The 21,669-nt window shown below is 42.7% G+C and overlaps 1 protein-coding gene across 2 annotated transcripts; it reads left to right on the forward strand.

Moving 5' to 3' along the window:
* Positions 1-168: 168 nt before the first annotated feature.
* tdp2a (tyrosyl-DNA phosphodiesterase 2a) lies at positions 169-19,780 on the forward strand. Of its 2 annotated transcripts, none has more exons than XM_072716923.1 (24): positions 169-363; positions 1,412-1,852; positions 2,298-2,389; positions 3,200-3,318; positions 3,802-3,972; positions 4,694-4,998; positions 6,709-6,814; positions 6,917-7,125; positions 7,448-7,539; positions 7,993-8,111; positions 8,506-8,676; positions 8,801-9,105; positions 9,204-9,473; positions 9,614-9,705; positions 9,962-10,080; positions 10,353-10,523; positions 11,878-12,182; positions 13,795-14,187; positions 14,346-14,437; positions 14,693-14,811; positions 15,051-15,221; positions 15,952-17,827; positions 18,105-18,317; positions 18,783-19,780. In XM_072716923.1, exons 1-22 carry the CDS (start codon positions 335-337, stop codon positions 16,222-16,224), a joined length of 4,164 nt encoding a protein of 1,387 aa, XP_072573024.1. In that variant the 5' UTR covers positions 169-334; the 3' UTR covers positions 16,225-17,827; positions 18,105-18,317; positions 18,783-19,780. The 2 variants fall into 2 exon arrangements, with proteins under 2 accessions (XP_072573024.1, XP_072573023.1); XM_072716922.1 differs by lacking the exon at positions 169-363 and adding an exon at positions 388-1,173.
* Positions 19,781-21,669: the final 1,889 nt, after the last annotated feature.

Raw genomic sequence — 21,669 nt, forward strand, 5'->3', positions numbered from 1 at the left:
CTATTCGAGCAGAGTCAACTAATACATGCAGGACCAGTCTATTAATTTAAGTACACAGAGGTTCAAAGTCCAGCGATTAACTTGCTGTCATATCAGCGTGGATGTTAAATTTAACCTCTCTATGGAACAAAGTTTGGTGAATTCATGACGTCAAAGCCGGTTTATAAACCTTGTGAAATGTCTGATGTGACCACATGATCATCTGACAATTTCCACACGTAGGAGTGTAGGAAGGAAGGAGTTACCAGGAATTCTTTCGTGCGTGTCTCGTCTATATTGAAATCCGGTTTTACAGCCTGGCTTTATTTGTTTTCTGCTGCACTAGATTGTTGAAATGGAGATTAGCCCGGCCTCAGGAAAAAGGTATGTTATGTATTCGGGGGCGGCTGCAGGATTTATTCTCAGGGATCGCACCCAAACACACACCCACCCACCTAGTAACATATTACGGTCTTGTCTACCTATCTGAAGTTGAATTTCAAACTCCGGGTCGCATCAAATTCTCATGAGACTCTCGCTGTCAGTTTCGAAGTCGTGGTGATCGGGTATTCACCAGAACAAGCACAGTGAGTAGGCTGGTTGTGATCCTGTTCGTAAATATGCTTTTATGCTTTTTTTCGATACACAGTGTAAAGTGTCTTTTGTGCTAAATAATGCTTGAGAAATCTCACTACTCCTGTATTCTGGTAAACGGAATATGTTGACATTAGTGGGACTTGCCGTGATTAGAGTTGCTGTCCATATTTTCCGTCACACTACTTGTGTGTTTTTTTTTGCAAACGTTTCTAATGACTTTAATTGTTTGTGAGAGCATTTACTTATTTTAATCTCTTGGAGGTAAAAGAACTAGCCACATAAGTAATTTTATGTTTGACACTCTACTCTGCATACGCTGAAAAATGCAGTTCAACAACTGCATGATTCCAGAAATATATCAACCAACCAATTAGGTCAGCTCACTGACCACTCCCGCCCCCTTCAGAAATCTAGTCAATTATCCAAGTCTAAACACCAAAGGTACACAGTGCATACAGGCATCCAGCTGCCTGCCCCCTTGTATGTCTCAGATATTTTAATGAGCACATCAGTGGCAGTCAGACAGCTGGACCTTTGTAGGGTTACATCCCATGACTGTGATGTTGTGCTCATCGATTTTCAGACGTGTGAGTACAGGTATGTGTAACCTGTAAGACATTACACAGTTGTATGGATGTACATAAGCCTGGTTGTTAATTAATTAGATAAACAATACAATATGTCAGTTGTTTTCCAGAGTTCAGGTTTAAGAAGTAAATGTCAGAGATAAAATGTCTTCAAGTAAAATAAGATATAGCGTTCCTATCTGTGGACCTGCCTCCAGAATATGTTCTGTGTCTTTTATTGCTGGAGGCCTTGATTTTTTCTTTTTAAGGGGCCGGAGTCACTTAAGCAGCAGGACGCCGACGGGAGGTGACAGAGATGAAGGCTTGACTACAGAAATGCAGGTGGTGGAGACCCAGTCCAAGGGTCTCTGTACGGACATGACAACGAAGGAAGAGAAGAGTGCAGGGGAGGTGATGAAGATGAGAGAGAAAGATGAGCATTCAGAGCAAGAAAGTGCAAGCATAAATAAATCTGTCCAACATCAGTATTTCCAAAGTTTGACCTCACAGGGAGTGTCTCTGAAGTGCCAAGATCCAGAAGGTGACGGTCCCCATGACCAGCACCCAAAGGTGGAGTATTTCCTAGGTCAGCCTGTCCAGTGTGAGCTGGAGGACAGGGACAGACTAAGTGTACTCACCTGGAACCTCGACGGGCTGGACAGCGAAGACCTCCTGAGGCGTGCCGGGGGGCTGTTCTCCAATATTAAAAAGTAAAAAGTACAAATATATGCAACACATACCATACGTGTGACTTACGTAATGGTGCAAGACAAGGCAGAGAAATGTTATAAAAATATGGGAGGAGGATAATATAGTTTAAAGAAACGCTGACATCTAGAACAATCAATCATTTAAGATAAGTTTTGACAACAATAACGTTTGTGGGGCTGTTCCACTTTTAACTGCAGTAATGTTTCCTAGTAGGCTAGTAGCTAAAGACCTTTTGCATGTGACATCGAACACCTCTTAATACTTTTTATAGCTATATTACGGTTTCGAAATATGGTCAGTGATTCCCCATTATCATAAACTTACAGATATGCAGCTGAAATGCGGCCTTTTAACTTCTAATATATTTCTGTAATGTGTAATGCAGAGCAGGCTATCTGAAAAATTAGCATAAAAAATCTTCAAGGTTTTTTTTTCCATTAACAGATATCGGCCAGATGTCTTACTGTTGCAGGAACTTGTACCAGAATATTTGCACTGCTTGAAGAAGCATTTTGTAAATTACACCTTTCTTCAAGGTATGGGAATTTTCATTAGTATAATCTATTGGTACACTAATATTTGTGAGCCATTTGTTTGTTGGACAGTTGGTTGTTTTAAAGTTTAATTATTTGACATGCAAGATTAATAAGGACAATTCTAATCTATTCCTGTTCATAACTTTAGTATTGATCAATTTTTGAAACTTTTCATCAGTATTATGTGTTTGACCTACTTGACTTGTTAATTATAGGGTGGGATCGTGACTCAAAATCAGCCCAATTTCCTCTCACCTCCAGGGGTGGGGACTGAAATCCTGGTTTGCACATTTTCCAAGTGTTGTATGAGTTTGTTTTGGGTACTCCAGTGGTACTCCAGTGGTACTCCAGTGTCCTTGTGCAGCCCAAAGTCATGCAGTTAAGGTAGCTGATGTCTCTGAATCCCTCATAGTGTATGACGGTCTGTATGTATATCCTCCTGAGACCCAAGGAAAAAAGTGTCCTTCAATTTTAGGATATTTGTCTTTGGAGGAAATGACATCTTACAATTTAGATTTTTTCTAATTTATTTTTATTTTTAATTTGACAGCATGTCCTCTTTAGTGTACAACAGGAATAAATACGTTTCCTTACATCAGTGAAAAGATAGATGCAAAAACAAAATGTTCACTACAATGGACATAAATGAATGGGTGGGGGCTCAGGAGAATATGAGGGACTGCAGCCCCACCCAGAGGATGCACCACCCGTGGTACCTGCACTGCCTGGAACAGGCTTCAGCCCCCCCTGCAGCCCTGACTAGGATAAACTGGATGGATCTGTCAGTTGAATACTGTCCATTGTTTTCAGGAAGTGATGAAGGTTACTTCAGTGGGATCATGCTGAGAAAGTCCAGAGTACAGCTGCTCCACAGCAACATTGTTAAGTTCCGCACAACATCGATGGGCAGAAACCTACTTCTGGCTTATGTATGTATCCTGACAACTTTACTAGGGAACCTGTAAAGATCTGTGGCCGACATCCATTTTCTGAGTGGCCATCTTTCAATATTCACCTCAAGGGAAAAATGCTGAAGTTACAGTTGTAAGCCGCGTAGCTTTTTTCGGTGTAACTTCACCGTGTGCCCTAGCAGCTCAGCCCGCATAGTAACCATGAAACTTCAGTCTCCTTTGGCTTTATTCTCAGTGTCTGCCTTGTTTGTTTGAAAGCTAAAGAGTAAAGCAATTTTAAATGTAACAATAAAATGCCTGCATCACTGGAGCATATTTACTTAAGCGCCACCCAGTGGTGCAGTGCGATAACTGGTAGACCCCACACTAAAGGAGTACCCTTGTTTGGTACTCAAGTCTGCTAAAATAATATCTGATATTTGTAAAACAAATCCTCAAAATTTTGATATTATTACAATAACATTATAAGAGCAGTGACATCGCCGTCTCCCTGTCGGCAAGGTGAGCTTCTTTGGCCGCGAGCTGTGTGTGATGACCTCCCACCTGGAGAGCTGCAAAATGAGCTACCAGGAGCGGCAGGTCCAGCTGAAGAAGGTGTGGACGCGGATGAGGGAGGTACCGAAGAACGTCTCCGTCATATTCGGAGGGGACACCAACCTGAGAGACAAGGAGGTCTGACCTTCTCCCTGTTACTCTGGAATACTTGTGCACCCAGACAACTTTATTTTTCTTCATGTTGCTAGGTTAAAGATCCACTGTAGCCCTAATTAGGGATGGCCCGATCCACTTTTTTGATACCCTGATGCAGTCCGATTCATTTAATATTTTTATCTGCCAATTCTGAGTACTGATCTAATCTTTTCATAAATGTTTAAATATACATACACATGCAGTAGACGTCGACACATTCCTTGTCTGAGTGAACCTTGCGATTTCGCAGTTTTCTTGAAGTGCCTAATTGCATTCGTTGCACTAAACGATGCTCTGTTGCTGCCTCCTCTCCAAAGGATGGCATCCCAATCATTGCAGGTAGCTAGCGGGCTATTCTGAGTTTCAGATTTAACTCATTTCCGCACAGCTGACTTCTTGATAGTCTGTAGTTTCAGGCCATGAGCCTCAGGCCCACTGCAGCGTGTGATGGAGCCCCATAGTCTGCACAACCAACATAAATTCAGCGGCTGCGTGAATTTAAATAGATTTGGCTTTGTATCTGGCTTTGGTAACCAAAACTTATCGGTTAAAAATGCCTAGACTGGCCCTGATTCCGATCTTTGATATCGGCTTAGGGCATAACTGATTATAATGAATCTCCGGCTAAGCATTTTGTTTCCTGAATAGTCTCATGCTTATTTAATGAACCTTGTTTGTTTTTCTTTGTGCATCTCGTGGAAAGGTGAGCAGGCTGGGGGGGCTGCCTGAGGGCATTTGCGACGTTTGGGAGGCACTGGGCGAGCCGAAGGACTGCAGGTATACGTGGGATACGGAAACCAACGACAACAAGGACATTCCCCATTCGGTACGGCTACGCTTCGACCGCGTTTTCCTGCAGGCGGCCAGAGATGGGCCAGCAGTAACCCCTGAGAGCATGGAGCTGATCGGCCAGGAGAGGCTCAGCTGTGGGTACTTCACCAGTGACCACTGGGGAATCCTGTGTGCCTTCACCGTCGGACCAGAAGTACCTACAAATAAGAGTTCCTGGTAAGCAAATAAGTAATACAATAAGCAAATACTGAGCAAGTAATACAACACTAACTTGTGGCTTACAGCAATACATATGTAAGATATTCGGTCAAAACTGATAACCTGAACCTTCAACCAGCTGTATATTTCATTAAAGATATTATAAAACTGTATCTATTTCATATATTAAAGTTAATCTGCTTAAAACAGGATTTCCTTACAAAAGATGATGGATTAGGACCTATATGTTGGAATACTGGAGTTTTTACTTGTGATAAATAGGTTTTCCTCAAGGAAAATTTGAATGAAGGAAATTGACGGCTTTGTACACTAAACAGAAGCGTAGACAATACCCTTTTGTCACGACCCTGGGGGTGCGACTGAGTGGTACTCACACGTGGGATTATGGAGATGGGTTGTACTTAGGATACCAGATCACCTTGGGTGATGCACTACTTTAGTGGATGCTATAGTGAGTTTGGGGATTGGCATAGATTTTGTTGAGTTTCTGTAGCTGGATTGCTTTGAGAATACAAAAAATGCTGAGAATAAGAGGTTTGTAAGCTTGGTAGCATTCTTTCCTGCTCCTCATACACCGAGTTGTATTTCTTGCTTGGTACACTGAGACATTTTAGAGCCATTTGTGACATCAGGTGCATCAAAATATGAGCCAGTTGTTTCCTCATGGGCCCTTCACATTCCAGCCAGAGGTCCCCAGTAGGTGTCCAGTATGAGCTGGTCTGGCAGGGTTTCCATGCCCTGGGATGGATTCCCAAGGGAGATCTGTGGCACCTTCTCTGACATTTACTTGGCATGTTCAGCTCTGTAAGTGGACTGAAGAGCATTGAATGGACTGTTTAATAATCCAAGCCTATGGAAATATGGAAAATTAGAACGTTATTAATACCTTAATAAATCCTGTATGATTAGGAGGTGCTTGAAGGGCTGAATTTTACTTACATTAACACTGTTATTAAATGCCTTGTTAGGAAGTTATGTCACCATGATATTACAGATGTATTATTGGGGGAAGCCGCTCCTATGGACAAGGCCTTCAACTCCTACTCATTCTTAAAGGGGCAGTTCACCCCAAAACTGAAAAACGGAATATTTTAGAGGGGCTTTAGTGCTATCTGTCCATCTAATTTGATCTGCTGGAAGTTGCCTAGTTTTGGAGATTTCGGCCATAGAAACGTCAGTGTTCAAACTCCGCACACCAATTGTGTCACGGTGCAGGATAAACGAGGACCCCGGCGATATCTTCTGCACAGTGTTACGATTGATGTGTGTAGTTTGGTAGAAGAAAATAGTTTCTACATGAAACTGCTCACTACAAAGTCTGTGGATCATCTTAAATAACCATGTCGTGATTTCTGGTAAGAGACACTGCTGTTGAATTTTTTAAATATATGTTTTTGCCATTTTAAACACCACAGAAAGAATGCCATTCACTCCCATTATATTCAAGAGAAGCCTGACATTTCTATGGTCGATATCTCCAAAACAAGGCAACTTCCAGCAGATCAAATTAGATGGACAGATAGTCCCTCTAAAAGATATCTTTTTCGGTTTTGTGCTGAACTGGCCCGTTATGAGTTCACTGGAGTTGTATTTAGATCATATTAGTGCTAAGCCTGGGAACTGGAGTTACTTTCCCTGTTCTGTGTACTTGTTCAGTCAGGGAGATTGGTTTGTATTATATATTAGTCGACCTGGTTATTATTTCAGTAAAAGAAGAAGGAATAAAAGAAGGGAACAAATGGGGATCAATGGAGGTGAAAGTCATTCAGAGACCATGAGCGGTCAGGTCCTCGACGGAGACAACGTAAAGAAGGTGAGTGAAACGAGGAATATGGTAGAGAAAGATGGACATCCAGGGCGAGAGGCCATGCCGGCCTAAGGTGAAACACAACAAAAAACTCTCTGATATCCCCAGGGTCTGTCCCTGCAAGGGGAATCATCCCAGAGCCTGGATTCAGGGGCAGAAACTCCCCAGGACCCAGGACAACAGACTGAATGCTTCCTAGGACACCCTGTCCAATGTGAGCTGGAGGAGAAGGACAAGCTAACTGTGCTCACGTGGAACCTTGATGGACATGACCAAGAGCTGAAGCGTCTTGGTGGGCTGTTCTCCAACATTAAAAAGTAAGATCTACAATGTTTGCAACATACGCCTGGTGCCCTGGTAATCTGGCCCACCCTCTTTCTGCTGGGCCGCTCCATCCACTTTCTTACAGTCTTCACTACATTCCCTTCACTGGCCACTCTGGTGTCCCATGTTCTTCCTTTCAGAAGATGTGGTTTGGGCTGCCAATCCTTCCCATCCTGTTTGCCGTCTCTCCAGCTGTGCTCCGTCTCTGCAGCTGTCATGACCTTATTCATAGTCTTCATCCGTATCTATTTTTTTCAATGTGTCTTAAGTCACCTAAACAGAATGATTGCAGCATGTCTCTTTTTCTTTCTACAGATATCGCCCTGAGATCATACTGCTGCAAGAATTCAAAACACCATATCTGAGATTCTTAATGATACATTTTAAGAATTATCATATTCTTACAAGTACGCAAAACAATCAATTACTTTAATAATTATAAATGAAAATGAATGACATTGTAGTCATTGTAGAAGTCGGTGCAATGGAATAACAAACACTTTATAATTGAGAGGTTATTAGTATTTTTGCCCCACCTCCCCTAATAATAATAATAATAATAATTAATCCCTGTGGGGAAATTGTTTTTATGTTTTATGATTGAGGGTCTTGCTTAAGGACCTGCAGATGTGCTGAGGCTGGGTTTGAACCGGTGACCTTGTGATTACAGTCACACGGCTTAGCCCACTGAGCCACACGCTGCCCCAACTCTGTTGATGTAAATCACAACTGACCATTGTGTATTGCATTTATAATTCTGTATGATTATATGAAAAGTGTATTCTTCTGAAGGTTTCTAAGCAAATTTCAGTTGACGTTGAATCAGAAATTTGCTTGTTGATCAGTTTATTGTTTTCCAGGACATTTTTCCAGTTACTTCACATGCATCATGCTAAGAAAGTCTCGAGTTCAGTTATTAAGTTATAAGACAGTTAAGCTTCCTTCCAAAACGATGCAACGGGACCTACTTATGGCTCATGTAAGTTTTGTTACCTGTAATAGAGATACTGGATTTTGAGTTAGTGTTTTCTGGCTAATACTAACTAATACTAACTAATACTAGCCCATGCCAAGTCCTAAGGGCTCACCTCTTTGGATACAAGTCAATCAATCAGTCAATCAATCAGTGTTAATTGGCTGTCAATTATATTAGTCTGTATTTAGCTTTTACTTTGTTTTGCTGATGCTATACTTCAAATTTTAATGTTTAAGCTGGAAGAGTAAAGATTTCATGAGACTCAAGAAATAATGAAAGATCCAGAAGATATCAAAGTACTTAAAAATGCAGGCTGTAGCTACTGGAAACTTCACAAAACCTTGAATCTTCCATATTTATATTTTATTTGAATGCATGGATGTCTGTGTTCTCAAAGGTGAAGTTCTGTGGGCGTGAGTTGTATGTGATGACCTCCCACCTAATATACGGCAAGGAGAACTCTCAGGAGCGGCTAGACCAGATCGGAAAGGTGTGGACACAAATCAGAGAAGCACCGGACAACGTCGCAGTTATTTTTGGAGGGGACACCAACTTGAGAGACTGGGAGGTCAGACCTTTTATCTGGATCACAGTGATTGTGTGCATGGTGTGAAGGAATCCTTACTGCTACATCAGCAGAAGGAATTGTTTTTTCCATGAATACCTTAGTAATCAGTGGTGTCTCCACCCAGGTGAACAAGCTGGGGGGGCCGCCTGAGGGCATTTCCGACGTTTGGGAGGCACTGGGCAAGCCGGAAGACTGCAGGTATACGTGGGATATGGAAACCAATGACAACAAGGACATTCCTAAAACAATACGCATGCGCTTGGACCGCATTTTCACGCGAGCATCCACAGATGGCGCTGCAGTAGTCCCCAAGAACATGGCACTGATTGGGCAGGAGAGACTTAATTGTGGGTTATTCGCCAGTGACCACTGGGGAGTCCTGTGTGACTTCACTGTTAAGCCGCAAGACACGCCGCATGAGAGTACCTGGTAGGCGGCGACATATGTAATGCTGATTATATTAAATGATGGAAGTAGATTGGCAAAGGACAGTTTTATGTACTAATTTACAAATACTATTTATTTAGCAAAAGACCACCAGAGGCCAATGTAAAAGAGGAGGAAAAGAAGGAAGGCGATGAGATGAAGAAAAATGAAGAGGAACCTCGCAGCATGTCCAACCATGACAAGCCAAGCAAGCAACCCAGTAAAGCAGCCAGAATGGCAATTTCCATAGGTAATCTTTTCAAGGAACATGTGGAGGACAAAGACAAGCTGACTGTTCTTTCCTGGAGCCTTGATGGGCTTGGTGAAGGTGCAGAAAGGCGTTGTGGTGGGCTGCTCCGCAGCATTAACAAGTAAGAGATGCATCAAATCTGTGGTCATGTAAAGTATGGAATGAAAGAAATGGGAGAAGCTTGATGCACAAGTATCTCTCCTCATAGTTAATGGACATTGTGGTGTCATTTCTAGTTTTTTTTTTTTTTTCCTTCAACAGATACCAGCCAGATATTATACTATTGCAAGAAGTAATTCCACTATATCTGGCAGTGCTGGGCACATATTTTTGGAATTATGAGATACTTCCAGGTATGGGGAGAACTGATGAAGAATTGTTTCTTTTAGCTGCTAATATAAACATATCATCGAGACACTTTGGAAAGCAATGCATTTAGAAAATATGCGTGACTAACATTATTAGATTTAATTTTGTTCCCAATTTTTAAAATAAATGTAGGGTATTAAAGAATAAGGTATACTAAAAAAAAGCTATTCTAACCCTGAAGATCAATCATATGAGGCTCAGTTACATGCTTGATTAATAATGAGTATTTGTCAAATTCAGGAAGTGATGATGCTTCCTCCACTTGCATCATGTTGAAAAAGTATCGAGTACGACTTCTACGCAGCGACGTCGTTAATTACCCCACAACGGAGATGAACAGGAACCTACTCATGGCTTACGTAAGCTTTCTCCGCTCTTACTTAAGGCTCCTGGTGTGACTGGATACAGCTCAGTAATGCATACAGTATAGTTGGCAACTGGTTCTCATTGTATTCTGTCCTGTAAACTCAGCTAATAATATTAAAGTACAGTCAGTGGTCAGTTTAAAATGTTAAACATAATAAGGAAGGTGAAGGAAACTGCTCATGCAACTTAAAGGCCGTGATAATCTCGGTTCTGAGCTGCCTAAATTAACTATAATCATCGCCTTTATTGTTTCCCCTACTTGAAGGTGAACTTCTATGGCCGTGAGCTGTGTGTGATGACCTCTCACTTAGAGAGTGGTAAGGAGAACTCCCAGGAGCGAATGAACCAGCTCAGGAGGGTCTGGAAGAGGATGAGGGAGGCACCGGACGATGTCACCGTCATATTCGGAGGGGACACCAACCTTACAGATGAGGAGGTCGGGATTTCTGCATTTTTCTTCTTCCTGGGGTCATGGCTTCCTCACTATTATCCAGCAGCACCAGCAAAAAATATTGCCGTGTTCGTACATGATCTCAGGACATTGTGCAGAGAATCAGGTCTGAACATTTTCTGGAGTTGCCCTTTCACACATGTGGCACACAACTGGAGATTTTTCATGCCAGGTGTGTTCACACCGACTACAAATATACAAGGGGTAGCGCTTGTGTAGAGTATGCAGGAGGTAGGGCATGATGCTAAAAGTATGCTGCAGAAAGCTAGGTGTTTTGTTTAGAACACTATGCTGCTCAGTTGTGCCTCAGTTCGAATTACACCACGATTACACCACGATTACACCACGATGGTGTAGGCGGGGTCACGTCCTGCACACCTCACCTTCCTGTCTCCTCCTTAACGTGGCCTGATGAGCCACGCCTGTTGCTTGTTGCCCCTCGTTAATCTTCGCTTTTAAGTACCTGTTTGTGTTGTCAGTCCAAGTCCGGTCATTGATGTCACTCCTCTTGTCAGCCTGCGTCCTTCCCTGCACTAACCTTTTCATTTTCACCCCTCTGGGTCTTGTTTGTTTTCCTGCTCACGTTTTGGTTAAATATGGCCCTTTCTGTTCTCTTGACAGCTGCCCTCAGATCCTTTGATTTTGTGATACGACAAGCGGTTTGTAATCTGATGATACACAACTGAGTCTCTTGCTGTTCCTTAGACTGTTGGATGATTTCGGCGTCGGCCTTTACTGACAGACTTTTCTGGCTGTTTGTTTCCTTTTGTCTTCATGCCAGTCACATGACAGAAGCGTCTTCAACATGCCCACTCTTTCACAGTGAATTCTCTGGAAAAATTTCCTGCGCCATTTGCCCAGACTTTGTACTAGGAAACTACCAGACACTTGCGTTCACACATAAAGCCCCTCCGAGGCTGTCAGTGCATGACTGAAGGGGGCCTTATGACTCTCAGTACATTGGCTGTCTACTTTTTATTTTTAAATTGCAATTGGAGTCATTCAGATTAGGTGCTAAAGCCAGACCTTTTTATGGATGCTGAAATCTGTGGTATTGTCGTGTCTTTTACTGGCAGCCAGGGTTGGGGCCATTCTGGAACGACCCAAACCCTGCTGGCAGCAGTGTGTGATTGGATAGACATTGCTGACTGCTGCTATATTGTTACTTAAACATATTATTTAGGTAGAAATCTGATAGGAATTACCTTCCAGAATGAGAATACGCACTGGATAACCTACTGTGTAAATGATGCAGCTTCCCTGTGATATCCTGCATGCAGCAACATTATCTTGCGCTTTCTGACTGTTCCTTTGTATGTCTGTGATTGTTCATTGACAGGTGAGCGAGCTGGGGGGTCTCCCCAGAAGTATTTCTGACGTTTGGGAAATTCTTGGGAAACCCGAGGACTGCAGGTACACATGGGACACCACAACCAACGACAGCAAGCGCACAGCCGAGCCCGCGAGGCTGCGCTTCGATCGCATTTTCCTGCGACCGGCCGGAGACGGGGCACCGCTGGCGCCCGAGAGCGTAGCGCTGGCCGGGCTGGATAGGCTTCGCTGTGGATCATTCACAAGCAGCCATTGGGGCGTCCTGTGTGGCTTCAGCGTCGGGTCACGGGGCATCGCAGATCAAAGTGATGGGTAAGTGAGCCGTGTCATTTCATTCCACAGAGCCTTCATTAAGAACTGAGACTCCTCTTTACATTATCATAAATTTATTACTACATATGTAAGTTTATCACTAAGTGCAGCTGTGATATATTTGTGGACTCTTTCGACTAGATTGTCCGGATTGATTTATGACTTATTGATTTATATAATAAATACAGTCACGCGCCACATGACGAGGTTTTGGTCAACGACAGACCACATTTACAGCAATAGTCCCATAAGATTATAATGGAGCTGAAAAATTGCTATAGCCTAGTGTTGCTGTAACGCCGTAACGTTATAGCGCAACATTATTCACGCATTTGTGGTGATCCTGGTGTAAACAACCTTACTGTGCCATGCAAAGTACACAATGCTTGATAATGATAATAATCAACTGTGTTACTGGTTTATGTATTTTCTGTAGTTTTAATCGTTATTTAGGTTGTACCATGTCGCCTAGGTGAGTAGTGGACTGTACCATCTGTGTTTAGTTTTAATCATTATTTAGGTTGTACCATGTCACCTAGGTGAGTAGTGGGCTGTACCATCTGCGTTTAGTTTTAATCGTTATTTAGGTTGTACCATGTCGCCTAGGGGAGTAGTGGGCTGTACCATCTGCGTTTAGTTTTAATCGTTATTTAGGTTGTACCATGTCGCCTAGGGGAGTAGTGGGCTGTACCATCTGCGTTTAGTTTTAATCGTTATTTAGGTTGTACCATGTCACCTAGGTGAGTAGTGGGCTGTACCATCTGCGTTTAGTTTTAATCGTTATTTAGGTTGTACCATGTCGCCTAGGGGAGTAGTGGGCTGTACCATCTGCGTTTAGTTTTAATCGTTATTTAGGTTGTACCATGTCGCCTAGGTGAGTAGTGGGCTGTACCATCTGCGTTTGTGTAAGTAACAAAATTGCCGAACAACTTTTTCCTCAGAAGGTAGCCCCGTCATTACGAGACGCATGACTGTATAGCCATATTTAACATGTACTTTTTACATTGCCATATCTTTATTGAACAAATCCTTTAAACATTCAAGGTCATTGATGGAAAAAGTATGTAAACGTATTTACTAACTAATGAAACCTTGTTGCCTGTAACCTCAACCAAATGCTTTCTATAGCTGCAGACCAATACTGTTTCAGCAGTCAGAAGGTATTTTGGCCGTTTCCTCCTATACAAAACAAAACAAATGATTGGATAAATAAGTCTTTAGCTATATTATTATGATTTAGATTAAGGTCAGATCAGTCATTCACACAGCAATCTAGATGGTTCCTAAGAATTTTCTCACAGCTGTAAGTTTTGTTCTACACTGTGAAGGGTGGTGTAGTGAGACATTTAGATGCATGAGCTACTGGATACCAATTTCCAGTCAGTAGTCACTGGGGATGAAACTTACAATCTCATCTTCATTGTAAGTCTTGCTGTGTAGGCTAGGTGATTTCACCGTTGGGTTCTGGAGTAAAGCCCTTAGACCTTGATTGATTTTCCTTTCTCAACTGCATATTGCTTTAGGTAAAGTGTCTACTAAGGATACTAAACCTTGTTAGTAGAGTAGTAGAGGATGTAGTGGTTGAACAATGATTCTTCTGATATTCCTAAAGGGACCAGAGTAGCTTTGGAGGACCAGCAGGAGCAGAAGGAGGCTTGACTACTGAAATGCCGGGAGTGGAAGTAAACAGACCCCCCCAGGGCCAACAGACGGACAGAGTAAAAGTAGAAAAGAAGAAGGTTGGGGAAGAAATGAAGATGGAGGAGAATCAAACGCTGGAGATCAAGTCCAGCCATAAGCAGAAGAGCTGCAAACTTACCCAGTATGAGGCCCCACTTGGGGAATCTCCCCAGGATCCAACCCAACACCGCAAAGCTTTGCCAGTTCAGAGTTTCCAGGAAGAGGTGGAGAATAAGAAGAGGCTGACTGTGCTCACCTGGAACCTCCAGGGGCAAGATAAAGACATCAGACAGAGCTCCCAGGGGCTGTCCTCCAACATTCAAAAGTAAGAGAGAAGTCTTGCGTATATGTGCATAAAAATCATCTAGCAGAGTGTTTCTGGTAGGGAGCTGTTAAATTCCCTGTGACAGAGATGAAATTCACAACACAAGTCACCCTCATGATTAGTAGAAAATAGGCATGATTTTTCGTTTCATTCAACAGATACGACCCAGATGTTGTGCTGCTGCAAGAATTAACTCCACCATACCTGACAGTCTTAAAGCAACATTTTGGGAATTACGAGTTTCTGCAAGGTATGCAAATCAATGCTGAAACGGAGACATTATTTAAAATGGAGTGTTTGTAATGTAATTTAAAATCCAATCAGTATATTTGGTTAAAATGTCCACATTTTACAGGTTTGGATTTAATTATGAAGACAAAAAATGGATGGATATAAAAAAAAAAAAAACTTTAAACTACAGTGTCCCTAAAAATCAGTCAAATGTGGCATGATTATGTGGTTGATTAATTTAGCAGGTTAATTAATTCATATTTGTCAAATTCAGGAAGTGATCGTTTTTCCTTCACTTGCATCATGTTGAGAAAAAATCGAGTAGAACTTCTACGCAGCGAGGTCGTTAATTACCCCACAACGGAGATGAGGAGGAACCTACTCATGGCTTACGTAAGCTTTCTCTGCTCTTAAGGCCCCCGGTGTGACTGCATATGACTTAATGCCCTCGATTTAGGTGTCATTCCACCCACATGTCCAGCCTGGGTGTATTTATTTTTTTACGACTTGTCATAGATTTGAATAACTGGAAAAGTTTAAATCACTGACAGGAGGTCAGTCATTAACATGACACATTCAGGAAGCTGAAGATGGTGAATAATCATCTCTTTTATTGTTTGCCCTTCTTGAAGGTGAACTTCTATGGCCGTGAGCTGTGTGTGATGACCTCTCACTTAGAGAGTGGTAAGGAGAACTCCCAGGAGCGAATGAACCAGCTCAGGAGGGTCTGGAAGAGGATGCGGGAGGCACCGGACGATGTCACCGTCATATTCGGAGGGGACACCAACTTGAGAGACTGGGAGGTCAAGACTCAGAAGATCCCTCTTCCTGTGCAGTTCACTATTTCGGATGAAATTCATTTTTAAGGCTGCAGAAATAAATTTTAGTGAAAAATATTATTCCCAATATATTTTATAATATCTACATTGAAATCACTTATTCTGAACTGCGTTAGACTATTCCAGGCACCAGGGAGCGTGATTGGATACCAGTCCGTCACATGGGCAACTCTTTGGGCTACAGTAGGAATCCTGCTCAACACTGGGAGAATGTGCAAACACACACAGAGGGGGGGCAGGATTCAACCCCCCTCCCCAGCAGCAGAACACGCCGCAATCGTATCATGATTTTGTGGGTTATGCCCTCGCACATTTGGCGGTTGAGGGACCTGCTTCCTTGACAAAGATGCAGATATATTTGTCTCCTCCAGAAGTACAGTTAGGTGACATAACGGCCCTCACCCTTTGAAGCCCACCTCTGCTCTGGGCGTGTGGAGGTCGCATGTTCTCCCCATTTCATGCCGCTTTCCTTCTGCAGCCCAAAAGCAGAGGCTCGTGGGTATCTCTGAATTCCCTGCAGTGTGTGTGTGTCCTGAGATGGACTGAAATCCTGCTCAGGGTAGAGCCATGTCACCCTGTCCAGTCTATGCAGTTGGAAGATGGATATTGTTACATTTTTGTAAATGTTGTGTTTAACCTGAGCACGCTGATCATCATAGATTTTCATCAAATGTGTCTGTGTGTGTATGGACAGGTGATCAAGCTGGGGGGGGCGCCGGTAGGAATCCTGGATGTTTGGGAGACACTGGGAAAACCGGAAGACTGCAGCTACACGTGGATTTCCACTGGCAGGGACGACAGGAACCCCGTGAGGATACGCTTTGATCGCATTTTCCTGCGGCCACCCGGAGATGGAGCTGCACTGGTGCCTGAGAAGATGTCACTGGCGGTCTTGGGGAGGCCGCAGTGTCGTGCGTTTGGCAGCACGCACTGGGGAGTCCTGTGTGACTTTGCTGTCAGTCCGTAGCAAAGCCAGTCGGAGGATGACTCCCTACAGCTACATTATAAACACTGTAATGATCAAACCATTAACATATTCTGCCCTGTAAAATAACTGGAACTAATTAAGCAGAGCAAATTTAGATGTCTTAGCTTCCTCTGAACTCACAGACTCCAGTTTATTAACGACCTTACCTAGCTTGATTAGTCTGTTAACGGTCGTAATACTACTCATTACTGTATAAGGTATTCGGTTACGCTCTTCGGATAAATTCGTAAGACATTTCCTTTGTACTTTCTGTAACTTGATTAGGAAGAAGAACGTTATATCTGAGAGTTCTGAGATTTTAACATAGTAAGAGTCCATGTTATTGGTTCATGTTATTTATTTGTTTTGACATTACGGTACAGGCCACATATTAGGAACCCTATACTTATATTAGGACTGGGTTTCTGCTGTTTATTTGAATTTGAGAAACTGACATAATCAGATCAGTCAGTAAAGCATATTTAAAACTCTAATTTTTGACAATATATTATATCAGCAAGTTCTATTTTCCTCCTTAAAATCTGTTATATTGCAGACAAATTTTTCATATTGGTTGAGCCCTAATGCAAACCCACATTAAAGTTTAAACTTCAAGACGGAATGAAGATTAAATTATTGCTGAAGTTTAAATGATGAGCTGATGTTTGAGTACTTTGCCTGTAGAAAATTGGAGGTCAGTAGTTAATTTGGTGCTCTGTAAAAATTCATACCATACAGAATTTTCCTCCAGGACTTTAGATTCTATCTTTTTTCCATCTGCTGGATTTACTTGAATAGTTCATTCCCAGTTTGTAACAGCTGTTGGTAGACTGTCTGTTTTTCCAGTGATATCATCTCCCAGTTTAATGGCCTTTAATGACTCTGTCATGTTTTAGCGTCTTACCAATACTATACGGTTTCCCCTGTTTGAAATATATATTTCTCCAAAAAATAAATATATGCTTCATGTACACAATTGGGGCCTTGGGTTTAGTTACTGTGGTCTAAGTGTCACATAGGAAACAAGTGACGTCCTTTGCAGCTGATCATGAGAATGCACTCGTGGACCTAATCATCTCGGGAAAGTAACACCTAAGCTGAGAGCTTAACACTGAGGTGCACCCCCCCCCCCCAATTAGATATGCCTGATGTTACACATTGACACGAGCGGCTCATGGGGGGGGGGGTATGATTTCCTGTTGTAAGCATGTACAGATCAGGCTTGGTGATTTGAAGCACATCCCAAACAGTGTAAGTATGGCCACACATAGATATACATGCTTATTCCTGGACTCTCCATTTATTGCCTTATTGAATATTGATGATTATTATTTAATGTCTAATGTTTGTAATACGACATGTCTTGTCTCTGTCATGTCTCTTAAATTTATGCCCGTTTTTCACAGTCTGGGGCTGGGCAGCCGTGCATTTCTCCGCACACTGTACGGAGTGTCAGTCCGGGGCCAGGCGGCCGTGCATTTCGCCCCACACTGTACGGAGTGTCAGTCCGGGGCCGGGCGGCCGTGCATTTCTCCGCACACTGTATCGAGTGTCAGTCCGGGGCCGGGCAGCCGTGCATTTCGCCCCACACCTTCATCCAAAGGTGAGTTGAGCTGAGATACCAGTAGAACACAAATACTGGTCTGGGTGGTGTAAGGTTAGAGCCCCCTTTTCATTATTTTCACAACAATGCACCAGCTATGAATTAATCGCAGTATTAGAATAAAGCATCCACTGTGGTTGAGTTAGATATGCTTTATGAACTACAGCTAAAATAATCGGGGTCTAGTGTTACCCCAAGGCAAGAAATACCCCCATCTTGTTCCACTACAACAGGAACATCTGTCACAATTGGTTCTACTTCTTTTTTTGTCCACTAGAGGGTGCTCTGAACACAGTGTAGCGCCACTGGAAGCAGTTAGCGATGACCTCTACACACCAGTGGTGTCCATGGGCAAACGCATGCAGCGCTCTGGCGGTCCCCACACGGCACGGACCCCACGCGCTGTGCGGTACTCCGTTGCGGGTACTTTACGGCTCTCAGCCTGTCAGTGCCAGGAACCGACAAGACAGGTGTTTTCGGGTAGAACCCGGTGAGCTGAGATGCATGTGTTAATGTGACCCATGTCTACATCTGCATACCTTACCGCTAAACTATTTCTAAATGTACAATCAATTTGTTTTTAATTGCCTCACTTAAGCTAGACGTAGCTTAGAAAGGAAGCCTCGGTCCTTATGGCCTTCCTTGCCAGCGATAAGTTAAATAAATACAGTTAATTTAATTTTATTAATGTGTTGGTAAATGGACATACAATACACAAATAGTGTTTTGTAATCCAGTGTGTGAATCACAGCTCAGTGCTGGTAGAAAATAAGCATGTAACTTAATCCTCATTTTTGTCACACTGCCCATCCGCAGGGAGTGGGGTGGGGGGGGGGGCAGTTACTTGTGTTTTTCTTCTGCTTGTACAAGGTAACGATCAAGCAACTGAGTACAAGAATTATGTCTGTTACTCCATATTTTTGATCATTTATGCTTGTTTTCTCTTTCTTTTCAGGCTTTGCTGATTTCTATGCTAGTGACTGTTTAGTTCCTATGCAAAGGGCAGTGTTCGCTTGTCTCATCAGTCTGATAGGAAACCGCGCTTCTCCGGAAAAAAAAAACACATTGTGAGCAGAGTCCTGTGTTTTCATTTAGAAAACTGATTTAGGGGCTATTTTCTCAGCTGTTTAATACAAGCAAAATGGAAATATGCCTACGCAGTCTGCTGGAAATTAGGGGAAATGGCCGCTGTCAACAAGAATAATTATTTGTTATTGGCAAGGTTTGGGTTCTGGGTGAGCACCAGTATGTATAATGCAGAACCCCACATTCCCCATTAGGGACCAGGATGAAATCTGTCAGTAAACTGGAGTCAAAATAGCTTGTAGCAAAAGTAAAAAGGTGCTTTCAGAGGGGCTGGAAGTTGCCTGTTTTATATCATCATTATGCACACGGGTACCTTAGCACACCTGGCAATACTACGTCTGACCTGCATTTGTCCTTAAATATAGGACAATAAACAATAAAATATAAAGCAGAAGATAGCACTGTTTTTCAGAACACAGAACCACAACTTGTAGGGCACCATGCATCTTCTTCCAGTTCTAGCACATGTGAAGAGAATATTTTATTCCAATTGCTCCAATAAAATATTTGGCTATAGAAACGAAAAAAATAAATTAATAAATTAATACCTTATTTGGTTTTGGTGTTTTACAAAACAAATAGCATGCACTACACAAAAAAATCGGCTATGATTCCTGTTACCACAATGTAAACGAGCTGCTTTTAAAATCATCCTTTGCTGATATTGTCAGGATCAGCACCTGCTGTTCCCAGTCTTTCATGTCCCTTCCCCGTTTCGCCAGCAGGGGGCGCTGGCCATCCTGTCCCTCCTGTCAGTCTTTGTGTGTTACCCTGCTCCCTGTCTACCTGTAAATCTCTTAGTTGTGTGTTTGAATCCCGCCCCCTCTGTTGTTTCTCTTTGTTAATAAATCCCCGCTTGTCCTCTGAGCCGCCAGTGGGTCGTCCACTTTCTGCTCCCCACCTGCATGATGCCACGCTCTTGTGCCAAACCCGCCCGGGTCCTTGACAGTCATTGTGGTGCTCGAGCAAGTAGCCTGTGATTCAAACAGCTTTGGGCTGTGTGTGTCCTACTGAGGGCGATGGGTACTCAAGCCAAAGGCCAGTAAGCCTCACCCTGCCCTGAGAAAATCTATATGGAAAAGAGAACCACTGGCCCATGGTAGCATAGAGTGACTCCAGAGGCCGAAAATGTTGACTTGTTATGAATATTAGAGCTTCGCTGGTGCTGCGCATGGGGAGGGATGATTTCAGCACCATGGACAGCAAAAACCCGAGGAGGGGGTGATTTAATCTGCAGCCTCAACCAACTGCCACCCTGGACCTCAGTGGGGGCTCTTAGAAATGTGTGTTTTTAACTGAATTTTGCCTCATTCAGAGGTCATGATGACGTGTTGAGATTCTTGCCTGAGATACTCCGCAGACATTCCCGGTCAGTTTGTAATTATCCAGTCATTGAATGCAAGTCCCCCCCTCCCTCATACATGATATTGACCTTGTCTTTCACCAGTAGCTCCAGTGTAAAACCTAAAGAGTAGATTCCTTTGTAAAATGGACAAAGGACCTACCATTCACTCAGACATTATTTAATTATTTCTTCTTGCTGTCGCTGAAGAATTGTGATTTAAACATGTATTATACAGGGTCATCTAAAGGGGGAACAGTGAAAACTAGATTATTACATTTTTATTTTAAGCATAGTAGGTCATTTACATAAATATAGGAGATAAAATATTAAAACTCCATCGCAGGGAAGAGGCTTCACATGCCTATTTAAGCCCTTTTACCATGTCAGATGAATATTTACGGAGTCTTCTAATCCAGTCTAAAAGATTCTCACGTCCTACCACTGAACTATGGATTTGGGAGAAAAACCAAAATGCATCATCACCTGCATAAGCTGTGGTTTAATTTACCTACCAGTGTGAAGGAGACTGCACTGAGAGCCACAGAAGCTGTTTCTGCAGCTGTAATTATTATCATCATCACTGCAATCTGTTCCACCCTCAGATCTGCAGTTAATGACGGCTACATGATTGGAGGCTGCATTTACCTTCCCAGTGAGAGGTTAAATTGATACTATCATCTGCCATTTCATTTGGCCTCCCATTGTTTACTATTTCCCGGAAGATAAATCATCCTCCTGTACTATAAATACAACCTTTGGTCTCTGCTGTTCCCACTGCTGCTCCCACTGGTATTGCTTCTCCCAGTACTTCCAGTAATGGTTGGACAGCAGCAAATCCATCGTACCTCCTTACAAACTATCGTTTTACAAATCACTATCATTTCCCTAAATATAAAGGAAATCCTTTATGTAGCAGAAAAGCACATGCAAACACAGGAAGAGTCCATCACATGAATCACAACATTATGGGTCTGTGGTGGCCTGTTAACAATTCAAGCAAATTGATATGGACTGAATGAGTCCTGCCTCATATTTATTTCTAAGTAAGAAAATAGCAAGAAGGTCAAGTTTCTCGCTCAGCACATCACTGACCCTGGAACAGATGCTGAACAAGCATTTCCCACAGCCCTGGGTCTCCATCTCTCCTAATGGCTGGATGACAATGGTCGTTGGCAAATATGCTAATGAAATGCAAGGTCAATGCATTCTGGAATACTTCCATTGCGAAAGTGTTCTGGCATCAACTTGAATTTATGTGACAACACACCGGCAAACGGGCCCAAGCATCAACATAAAGGGTTACAGCCACAGAGTTACAAAGCCTCAGTGCTAATTAAATATGCACTGAAGTGATACTGAAGTGATTGACTTATTGAATTATTAGCTAAATGATATTTAGCTAGCTACACTT

This window comes from Paramormyrops kingsleyae, chromosome 9 (assembly GCF_048594095.1).
Source record: "Paramormyrops kingsleyae isolate MSU_618 chromosome 9, PKINGS_0.4, whole genome shotgun sequence".
NCBI classification, from domain to species: Eukaryota; Metazoa; Chordata; class Actinopteri; order Osteoglossiformes; family Mormyridae; genus Paramormyrops; species Paramormyrops kingsleyae.